General features: G+C 48.9%; 4 protein-coding genes across 4 annotated transcripts; 3 read left to right on the forward strand and 1 right to left on the reverse strand.

The window, feature by feature from the left end:
• Nucleotides 1-261: 261 nt before the first annotated feature.
• Nucleotides 262-1,413, forward strand: FIESC28_03847 (uncharacterized protein; the record flags this gene model as incomplete). Its single annotated transcript, XM_031157996.1, has 1 exon — nucleotides 262-1,413. The coding sequence occupies one exon, from the start codon at nucleotides 262-264 to the stop codon at nucleotides 1,411-1,413; it is 1,152 nt and encodes a 383-aa protein (XP_031017962.1).
• Nucleotides 1,414-2,281: 868 nt separating this feature from the next.
• On the forward strand, nucleotides 2,282-4,781 carry FIESC28_03848 (uncharacterized protein; the record flags this gene model as incomplete). The annotated part of the gene is made up of 3 exons (XM_031157997.1): nucleotides 2,282-3,206; nucleotides 3,255-3,313; nucleotides 3,804-4,781. 3 exons carry the CDS (start codon nucleotides 2,282-2,284, stop codon nucleotides 4,779-4,781), a joined length of 1,962 nt encoding a protein of 653 aa, XP_031017963.1.
• Nucleotides 4,782-5,773: 992 nt separating this feature from the next.
• FIESC28_03849 (uncharacterized protein) lies at nucleotides 5,774-9,304 on the forward strand (the record flags this gene model as incomplete). The annotated part of the gene is made up of 1 exon (XM_031157998.1): nucleotides 5,774-9,304. One exon carries the CDS (start codon nucleotides 5,774-5,776, stop codon nucleotides 9,302-9,304), a length of 3,531 nt encoding a protein of 1,176 aa, XP_031017964.1.
• Nucleotides 9,305-9,685: 381 nt separating this feature from the next.
• FIESC28_03850 (uncharacterized protein) lies at nucleotides 9,686-10,181 on the reverse strand (the record flags this gene model as incomplete). The annotated part of the gene is made up of 2 exons (XM_031157999.1): nucleotides 9,686-10,094; nucleotides 10,165-10,181. The coding sequence occupies 2 exons, from the start codon at nucleotides 10,179-10,181 to the stop codon at nucleotides 9,686-9,688; spliced, it is 426 nt and encodes a 141-aa protein (XP_031017965.1).
• Nucleotides 10,182-11,320: the final 1,139 nt, after the last annotated feature.

Here is an 11,320-nt window from a genome sequence, read left to right on the forward strand (position 1 = left end):
TGGTCTATGGAGGTTCGTACTTGGGAGTTTGAGTTGTTTGAAGAGCTATGCTCACATTTATTAGGTGGTTGCTGTCCGGACGGGTACCTGTGTGAGACTGCGGATGGTTGTGTCCCGCCATCCGGGTCACCATATACATACGGATGCCCGAGCAGTCAATATCTCTGCCCGTCGTCACTAAGCTATGGATGTTGCCCTAACGGCATGGCTTGCGGCGTGAACCAGTGTTACTCCTCTGATCCCGTAACTGTCACGAGCACTATGGTCATCACAACGACGATAGGAGGGGAGCGAACAACTTACAAAACGACAGCCATTGAAGTGGAAACGCCAACAGCTCCTACAGCTCTACCAACAGTAAACGCGGGTGACAACAACGACCAGGCAGTTTTGAAGTACTTTCCTTCTACAGTACCTAAAGAGAGTCCGATATCATCATCTGACAAGGACAATAATAATGACGACAAGGGAGGTTTATCAACCAGCGCCCTAGCCGGCATTATTGCTGGTTCTGTGGCGTTTCTGATAATCGTTTTGGTGGCGGCATTTATCATTATCCGTCATTTGAACAAGGTCGTTGCTGCAGTTGGCACGTCAAAAGTATCCGAGTCTCATGGCTCTAACACTCAATCGAGACCCACGAGGGAGTTCAAGACAGCGGATTCAGAGGTTGACGAACTGAGTGCCGACCCTTTAATTCATCCGTCATTAATACCTCCACGACCAAGAAACCCTGGGCCTGATTCAGCAGCTACTTCGCCATTCGGTCTCGCAAGCACGGATCATAGTTCGAATGAACCTACGCCTGGTGTTAACGGATATCACGCGGTATCGACGAGTCCCAATACAAGCAGACATGCCAGCTTTGACGCAATGGGTAATCTTGACGACTACTTCACCGCTGTCACAGGGAGTGACCAACAAAGAATGAGCCAGGTCTCAAGATTTACTGGTTCAACGAGAAACCGGACGAGTACAGACTCACACGGAACATATACCCATGTTCGAAATTACAGCAATGCTTCTGAGGGATCCGATGGTACCCCTGGGGTAATGGTAGGCTCGCAGCCCACAGCAGAGCTCGAAGCCACGCCATATGTGCCGGAATTACCGAGCTCCCCGTCATCGGTGGTGTTTCCGCGAGATGAGAGACGGCGTTCTTCTGGCAGTGTTGCCAGTATCCCGAGTCGACCGCCTGTTACTCAACGAAATTCCGCTGGCCCACGTATACGAAGTGATTCTTTGGGTCAGAGTCATCTCAGCAGTGTTACTGAAGAGATGCACGGATTTTACGGGCCGAGTGAGCATCTCGTGGGCCAAACTGATACGCATCGTCCGGGCACGAGAGGCTCGAACAATCAACAACAAAATCCCCCTAGAGAGCACCCTCGGCCAGTGGACGAAGAGCCGTGAACCAAGTTTTGAACCAACATTTCTTTCAATATTGATTGGTGAAAATGGCGTTGGGATATAGGCAAAGTGGCATAGCAAGGCGTTCTCTTATGGATAAGGTATTTCACACTATGTATTGGGCAGGGCTATACAGGCCTATCTATGGAGCATACAAGCATAAGATGGTCAGCGCTATATCTTTTTATGGTTTTATTGTAGCAGTTAGAAGCCGGAGCTTTGTGATGGGATTTAAACAGATGACAAACAAGTAATACCCCGCTTTCTACTCGCTTCCGAGGAACCAATTAGTGACCGACCCAGGCTCATTCTGCTCGTCTAAGACAATTCCAAGTGATGATCATTATTGTTCTCCTGAAACGACCCAAGGGATCGGTTAAGCATAATCGCCCAGGAATGCATCTACAAGGGATGTTATGCGTGTTGGTTACGGGTTCGGGAGTGGCGCCCAGGATTTAGATTGCATACAGCTTGTCACAGATAGATTAAAGAAGAAGTGGCGTGGTTGTCATGTACCTGGATCAGAGTTGATAGTACTGTCATGTTGCTTGCCCGGTCTCACGTGTGTTCCTAGGCCATCATCCGAGACAAACTGCTATTGTCGAACTCTGCAGTGACTCTCACTAACGGCTGATGCCTTCTAGTGATACGAGGTAGGCACAAAGAAACGACAGCCTGTATTGCAAGTTCCTATGCTATTCCTTTGTTCCCTGTGAAACAGATTCTAATTGGCTCTCCCTATATTCGGTGTGATGTTGGGCCGCTTACAGCTATTCGTTACTTGCTTTCAGCCTCACCTCTTGACTTCAATCCATATATATGTCTTCCTCCACCTACTCTTGCACTGCGTAATATGCAGTTCACCTCAACAATGCTGTCGAATATCATATATCAGTTCCATACATGGCTTCGGCCTACCATCGTAGCCATATTCTATCGTGACATTCCCTGGAGCTTGCGATGGAGGCTCTTGGCCTTTCAGCCGATTGGATTTCTTACGTACTCAATTACAACGATTCCTTGTCTTTTGTTTCGCTCTTACACTGTCGAATATCTTCCCATCGCCCCTGACAGACGTGTCCGAGCCCTGGTTTTTAAGGCTGCTGGTGTTGGCAAAGGTCGAGCTCTAAGACCACTGCATGTGAATTTTCACGCCGGCGGGTTTATGGGTGGTATACCAGAAGGCCACGCTTATTTCGACCAGCTGGTAGCTGAACAAACAGGTGCTGTAGTCCTGGACGTCGACTACAGAGTGGCTCCGGAACATGTCTTTCCTGCGGCTGTAGACGATGCTGATGCAATTATCGAATGGCTACAGGAGAATTCTCAAGAGAAATGGGGTGCAGATCCGACTCTAATGACTACAAGCGGTTTCTCTGCTGGGGGAAACTTGGCTTTCGCAGTCACTCAACAGAAAAGCTGTCAAGCCCCTTCTCCCACGTCCATCAAGGCTATCACGACTTTCTACGCAGCTATTGATCTGCGTCCAAGTCCTTGGGAGAAGCCTCACCCCGAGAACATGCCCAAAAACGACCCGGCGAAGCCTTTCCTTCCTCTATTTGACGCATACGCAGCACCTGCTCGAACGAAACATTGCGATAATCCGAGATTAAGCCCTGTGCTGGCAAACTCAGATACGCTGCCTGGTCGCATTCTTCTTGTTGTCCCTGGCATCGACATTTTAGTTGCAGAGCAGACTGACTTTGCAAAGCGTATCAACGAAGAAGATTCGACGAATGCAACTTCGAGGGTGGAAATCATGCTTGAGAAAGAGCTTTTCCATGGGTATCTAGAAGGTATGTTTAAGTTAAACTTCGGACTACACTGATGCTGACTTTTTTCAGTTCCTGATATCATAGTCAAGCGAGAAGTCAAACATCGAGCTTATGATAAGGCTATACAAGTTCTCCGAAAAACGCATGCAGAACATGGCTGGTCATGGGATCTTTGATTCCTCTGATGGCGATGTTGATATATGATGAATAGCAGCCATCTTTACTTGGTTCATTGTAACGAGTCCGAAGTCTGTTTTGTTTTTGCTTTGAGACCTGTGCATTCACAACTTGCAACTCTTTATCTGTTAAGATTGTTCGTTTATTTTTCTGCCACTTGCCGCGGCTTTGTTTAAGTTCAAATCGAGTTGTATATATATATATATATATAGTTCGATCACCCTGTCTTTCAGTCGTTCCCGTTTTTGATTGTGTTTATATTGAATCATACTAATCTTCCCAGATCTCACGTCTACGGACCTCACCCACCAGGCTTCACACCACCGCAGCATGGCTCAGTTACGAAATTGCTTGCACAAGCTTCTGGTCGACTTGAAACATCCACGGGGGCGGCAAAAACCTGATTGTTGGATTCTACAGCTCCCCATTGACCCCCTCTAGATCATCTATGAATATCTTCCTGTCGAAAGCCAGATATGTCTTCGACGGACATGCTTGCCTATGTACAATTCACTGGAGAAAACACTGCATCGACTTGATTACCCAGGACTGCTAAGATATTATCCCCTGATTGCTCGAGACAAGCCTGACTACTGGTTAGCGGATAGCAGTCCGTGGATCAGGCTAGTACAAGCCTGTGATCTGGAGGTGATGCCAAATGGTCCTCCAGTCTACGGAAGTCGATTCTGGAATACGGATCTGATACACAATTTCGAGCGTGGTGCTTTAATGGTCAAGCACAAACACATCCAACTGAGCATCAAGTACAGCCAGCTCGAGAAGAAGACCTGGGCGCAAAAGAAGTGCCTCAGTGCCCTCATGAAACCATACAAGACGCAGTTCGTACCAGGCTTCCTCAAGGACCCTCGACGGATTTTTAAGCAGACGAAGAAGCCAGGCTGCTTCCATTGGTATCCTAAGGTTGTCGACGGCCGATATCTGACTCATGATCGACGAGTACTCGTCATGGAGCGCTGGATGCAACAAGATCTGGTGTACCTTGGGTGCTTTGGACCATGCTCTCACCAGTACGCGGATTCAGCACGGTACAGATCTTTCTTGAACCGAGAAAGATATGGGAAATCGGCTCGTTCCCCTCTCAAAGGTCACAATCTCAGCGAAGATCAACCAGAATGCAGCGGCAAGTTCTTTGCGTGTTTACGGGACGCTTTCAACAGCCCTGGAATTAAAGTCGACGGGGCATGCCATTTATATCTTACCGAGTTTTTGATACATTTGACCTCAAAAAAGCTGGTGATACGGACGTGGAGAGACTTGGGTGATTTGTCTTCTGACAGGGTCTGGCTTGAGCAGACGGACGAAACTGAAGGCTGGTATCCAGATCGTAATCCTCGGGAGATCCGAAGTCGCTATGAAACGGGCTGGCACTCAAAGAAAGTACTGCGGGCTTCAAAGTGATGAATGTTGATGAGAAGGGTCAAAGGGCAAGGGGGGGTCACAAGTTGGATTGGATGTTAATAGTCCTTGGGGGGTTCTTTGTCTTGTGTTCACATCAGGTAGCATGTACGACAGAGTATCGATATCAAGCTCAACCGACAAGAAGTCCTGTTTGCAAGCCACTTTGGTCATTGTGCGTCAGACATAGAACACAAGGTTCCATTGACTGTGCTACACTATCTTTTTACGATTGTCGAGGAATGCGGTTGTAAGTGAAACAAAGCTCGACCCAACGGGCCGTTCCCCGGGAGAGAAGCTACCCTCAAGTTGCATGGGTAAGCGTACGAGAAATCTCAACAATATTACGGGACTTGACTCTAATCATGATGAGGCGTGGTCTGATGTGATGTGATAGAACTGATTTGCAGGAGCAAGGATTCGCTCGGTTGCTGGGCATCTTAATCGTTGGCGTCTGATGTAGCTCGAACCGTCCAATTAGATGACATCACCTCTGCATTTCACACTAACGTCCATAAAGAGCTACAAGCTATTAGTCTCCAGTACAATGGGGAGAATGCCAACAAACAGAACTAACAATTAATTGAAGAAACGAGATAGATTCTATAACCATTGAATAGATAATCTTGCAGAATTATCATTGATATAAACCAAGTACTGCACCTTCCGTTCGTAGATCTTGGTCGTCGAGCCATTAAAACAACCAGGGGTATAAGATCAACGGTCAGAGAGTCGTCAACCCAGCAACGAATGTAAACAAAGGCCCAGCGTCCTCGACCAACCATCCGCTGCCACACAACCCAGCACGTCTGGGAAGTTGGGACCTTAATATCTGCACCATTCCAGGAAGATCCCGTCCTTTGACCTCTTTCTCCTTCTCGCTTCCATATCCCTTTCCTTTTTGTATCCTCTCTCCCCATTATCTTGTGTGTGTGTCACTGCAAAATCCGCGGCACACATACATATCCACTGACCGCTTTCCCCTTCGTCGTCAGATGCCCAGACGAAACACTATCAGGGCCGACGACCTCGATTTCGAGATTCACGTTGATCCATCGTGCTTGAGCGATCCTATGGACGATAACGAAAATAAGGCCCCCGAGGAGCCAAAGGTGGAAGTCGAAACCGCCAGCAACCAAGAGACCGAACCTGCCAAGGACATTAAAACCGATATTGATACAGCAAACCACGACGACTCGACGGCTGAAGCCAAAGTCGAATCTACGACTGAAGCTACCGAAGAGGATAAATCTACTTTAACACCGGAAGAGACCAAAGAAGAGGCGAAGCCTAGCGAAGAACCAACTGCACCAGAGGCCGATTCAACGGTCGACGAGGCTTCAGAGTCTGAGGAAGAATCATCCGACTCAGAACCCGAAGTTGAAGCTCAAGTCGACACGGAAAAAGAGATCGAAGAACCAATTGAGAAACTACAAGCAGAAGCAGACGAACTTGCATCTGAGGCTGAAGTCGATACCCCGGCCCCAGAGCCTTCATTGGACGATACCGAAGATAAGGACGACGAGACTCCTACCCCTGTCGAAGACGTCACTACCGCTGAGGACACACCTACCGAAGCTCCAATTGAGGACACCCCTTCGGCAGATACCTCCACTGAGGACATTCCAGTCGCAGATACTACCGCTGAGGACCTCAACGACAAGCCTGTTGAAGAGGGCAAGGCCAAGTCTGCCGAAGCCGAACTCGAGGAATCTATTGTAGATAACGAAGAGCGACACTTTTCCGAAACGGAATCAGACATCTCTGGATCTCGACGTGTGTCTTCTGGTTCATCTGGATCTAGTTACTCCGAAGGTCGACACTCTACTCGCTCCGAAGCTATTCAGGAAGTTGCCCGCGATATCGCCTCTCAGATTGACGACCACGAGAAGCGAGAATCTCTGAACACTTACTCTGAGGGAGAAGACAACAGTTATATATCCCATAGAACTGTCAGTGCTCGTCAATCAGGCGCCCATATGGCTCGTTCCGTCAAAAGCGGTGTAGATGAGGCTGGGGAGAACAGCTCTCATCATGAGCACGAAGACGATGTTTTTAGTGACCGAAGTCCTCGAAGCTCGGTGGGTTCTGTATCCGAGGGGGATCACCGCAAGGCCCACGACGCTATGAACCGAATGACCAGGTCCCCCCGTGTCTCGGGTATCTCTGGCATCTCTGGTTTCTCTGAGTATGACAGGGAAGATGAGGATTTTATCCCCACTATTCGTGGTAACCCTCGACCCATCTTCCGTTCACCTGCCTCAGTCAAGGCTATGCAAATGTCTTCGCCTCCAGGCTCGACAGTTGGTGGTTCACCTCGCTCCAGCCGACGAGCACCTCTCGCAAGCTCATCTAGAATGAGTTCTCCTCGCTTCTCAGAGCAGTATTCGCCCAAGAGGACACCGCCCCGCTTCAAGAGGTCTACACCGCCTCTTGTACTTCTTCATGTTACATTACTTCCTCTTCGATGGCCTTGGGGTGAAGTCCTCGAGAATGCTGACCCCGAGGAGCTGAGCAAGGAGTGCAAGACTATCAAGGATGCCTGGCGAACACTCCAGGACCGGATGGGAGATACCACTGTCGAGCGCGGTATCCTCCTGCCACATCCTCAGAACGACTATGAGGTTCTTGAGGAGCGGTTACTGGAGGCGCTTGAACTCCCCATGAGGCGCCGTGCTCGTATTCTCGAGTGCGGTCATTACCTTGGTCCCTCCAATATGATGACCATCGAAGATTCTGACTCGGAGAGTGATGAAGATGAAGATGAGGAGGAAGACGAGGAAGAAGCTGAGAAGCGCAGGGCAGCCCGTCGCCAATCACAACCCACACACTGGTGTAAGACTTGTAAATCTGACATCCACTACGAGTCTCTCGGCCAGGGCAAGATTTTCCGTGTCAAGGTTTACGCCAGCAACGGTTTAATTCGTGGTGGCGCTTGGGAGGCTTGCTGGAAGGAGATGGAGCGAGTTGATGTCGAGCTTGAACCTCTTGTCGATGCAGTATCTCAGCACGAGCTTGTGCAATTGGAAGCTGATCAGGAGAGGGAGTTGGCTATGAGAGAGGCTGAAGAGGAGGAAAGATATGTCAGGTTGGAGGAGGAGCGCAGGGAATTTGAGTCGAGGGAGCGAGGACGTGTGTCGACAAGACGAGGAGAGTCTCACGGCCCTATTGAGGATCTCAGTATGAACGAAGGTGTGTCACATCTGGACCACGACGCTTCTAAGCATGCAGAGTCTGTCCATGATAAGTCGACCTACGATCGATCACATCACGATGAGAGCCACGCAGCCGACGTTACCAAGGACTCTATCAAGGAGTCTGCTGCCAAAGATCCCGTCGATGCTGAACAAAGCCGATCTTTTGATGAGCTTGAAAAGGACATCGATGAGCACCTTCAAGAGGAGCGCGAGAGGAGTCTGGCCGAAGAAGCATCAACTGGTAGACGCTCACCTGAGACCTCTCACCTCGATGACCCTTCTGCTGCTCCCGAGGATAAGGACTACGAAGCTGAGTATCAAAGACAAGATGAGGAGCGCATGAGAGACATCTATGGCGATGCACCTGCTTCCGAAAAGCACCATGCACATGCTCAACGATCCTTTGAGTCACAACCTCAGCACGCCTCCGCCGAGGATCACCAAAAGTCAATGAAGAACGCATCCCTACCGGAGCTCTTGGCTGAGTCGGCTCGTGTCGTGATGCAAGATAAGAAAAACATCTTGATTGGCTTGCTGAGCATTCTCATTGTCCTCCTTGCCATTCGTGGTGGTCCTGGATCCCAACAAGACTCTGACACATTTCAAATTATCAGGAATGCAGAGGTTCCTACTGTCACTGTTACACAGGCAATGGATTTGGAAACTGTCGCGGCAGTTGATGTTGCTGCCTCTGTAGCTGCTGTTGTTGAGGTCGAGAGCAGTGTTGAGGTCGATGAGCCTGAGGAGAGCATCGTTGTTGAGGACACCCCTGCTACTGAGGAGGAGGTTAGCGCTGAGGAGGAGCAGGCCAAGCCCGCTCTCGAAAGTTCTTCAACTGGTGCCGATGGCGCCCCTATTCCTTCGCTCGAGGCACCTTCCTGCTCAGAGCGCATTGTCCGTGTCGTGGAGACAGTTACTGCTGTCGAGACTGCCACTGTTTACGCATCTGAGAAGCCCTCCGAAGAGACTCAGGCCGCAGAGGCTGTCGAGGAGCATGTTGATGAGGAGCAAGCCCAGGAGAGTGTGGCACCTGAGGCTGAGGATGTTTCTGTGGACTCTGAGGCTTCTGCCGAGCAGGAGGCGTCTGTTGAAGAGTCGCCTTCTTCTGAGGAGACCACTATTGTTTCCGAAGAGACAGAGTCTGCCGAGGAAGCGAAGGAAGAGCAAGATCCTGCCCAGGAGACTGTTGCGCCTGCTGATGAGTCTTTCAGTGACCTGGAAGACGAGTCCCCTTCCGAGTCTGCCGCCCCTGATGTTCCCACCTCTGATGAGGAGGCCCCTGAGCACGCCGCGGACATCTCGGAGGATGATGAGGATGAGGAGCTTTAGGAATTTTGTGAGCGATGCCACCTTTTACATGCCTTGATGTAAGTTGCTACGAAGGATATACCTAGAACGCATTCTTTTTGATGAAAATGGCGGGTATTCATGTGGTTCTGTTGCGATGATTGATAGTTTAAATGATACATGAAAGGGTACATATAATCAGAAGCCTGTTATTAGTCAATATGATGAGAATAGAAATTTCATGCTTATAGAGTTGTTGACCCCTGTGGTTTATTTGTGAAATATCCTGTATTAACGCTGCATCCGCTGTGCCTACCAAGATCTTGTCCAGACCATCAAGTTGATGCATGTCCATATAATATACGTCTCATTAGAGTCACAATATTGGTGTTTCCCTCCTCTCAGTTTCCACAAGCCCATCTCCTATAGACGAATGTAGATATCCATACAATCAATCCTCCACTCTCTCTTGCCCAAAAGATTTCTGAGCCATTCAATCCCCAACCCAGACCACTCGGCTCTCCTCGCCTCGAGATCCTCACTAGCCGACTTGGCAATCGCAGCAAGTGTCGTGTTTACCATTTCAAAAGCCGTCGAGTTGAAGCTCTCCTCGTCGACAGGCAGCTGGGTCGGTGTTCCCGGGCGCGGCAGGAACCAGTTGCTCCCGAAATCAAAGAAGCATCGGTCGGACCAGTTGCACGAGGTCAGGAAGAGGATGAGCAGCAGGATAGAGCAGTACACGCAGGGCCGGTTGAGGAAGTAGGTGCAGATGAAGAACAGGAAGATGAATGCTGGAGAAGCGTTTGTCGGGATGAAGAGCAGCGGGAGCCAACTGTGAAGCAGAAGGTTAGTTTTAAGGGGAGTAGATCCGGTGGGATTCGGTTTGGTGGGTGCTTGTTTACCTGCGTAGACAAAACATGATGGGAAGATTATGTGCCGTACATGTGACGGACTCGATACTCGTATGTATGTAGTAGAGTAATTACTCGGCTGTCGGCTCTGCGCGCGGGCGCATGAAGATGAATGTTGAAGATGGGACTTGGACTTGACTTTGACTTGGGGGGATTGGCTTTGGTGGCGGCTTGGAGTGTTACGTCGTTTTGGCAGGGCGAGAATGGGGGAGCGACTTGATTGGGTCTAGTCTGGGTTAGTGCGTTGAGGCTCTGGGGTTAGCCACTGTTGATATAAGAAATGAACGTTTTGGTATTGGCTGAACGGTTATTGTTGACGATATCTTGAACATGGACTATCATTGTACTGGTCTTTTGATTGATTCGATAAATTGTTCATTGGATGTTGAGTTTACGCCTTTGTGGCTGGTTAGTCCAGCAGTTCCAAGGGAGGCTGTAGGTTATCTAAGCACCTACTAAGGTAATAGGAAGGCAACAGAAGAATTATACTCCATGGCTTGGGATACTAAAATACAGTAACCTAGGTGCTGGTCCAATACAGGCAGCATGGGGTATTGGAAATTGATCGTTTTATCTCTTATGCTTTTAGTAGCTAATTCTCTTCATAGCCTAAGGGAAAGGATATCCTTAAGCAGATGGCTCGGGTTAGTGAGCGCGACATATGTATACAGATATATTTCCAGTTCTACTATTTGATTGAGTCTTATTAGGGCACTTGAAAAGTCTTGTCTCTTTAGTCGTAATCGAGTATTAAAAGGACTCTACATAGTTCACTAAAGCTCTACTTGGTCAACGATCATCGTGAGAAGCAATAGATAGGCCCTTAATAAACTTGAAAATCCATGATCAGTCAAACGCACACAGCTCACACCAGTACTGCACCCCATATCAAAGTGAGTCAGGCCAACTCTTCTGTGCAGGAGTTCCTTCGGCTACTAAAGACATGAAGTTGGTCTCAGAAAATCTTCAACAAATGTTGGGCAACAAACAGTATGCAGTTTGGCTTGCAGTTGACTGCATATGTATGCATAAGACAGGGATCACAGTTCTTTTCAGGCTCGAATCGAATCGGATCGGATTTCACCTCAGGCTTTGTTTGATTAGACTCTGAGTCACTAATGATGTACTGTACAGGAAGTGTTGCGAT

This window comes from Fusarium coffeatum, assembly GCF_003316985.1.
Source record: "Fusarium coffeatum strain FIESC_28 chromosome Unknown BRIP53273_contig_80, whole genome shotgun sequence".
Classification (NCBI taxonomy): domain Eukaryota; kingdom Fungi; phylum Ascomycota; class Sordariomycetes; order Hypocreales; family Nectriaceae; genus Fusarium; species Fusarium coffeatum.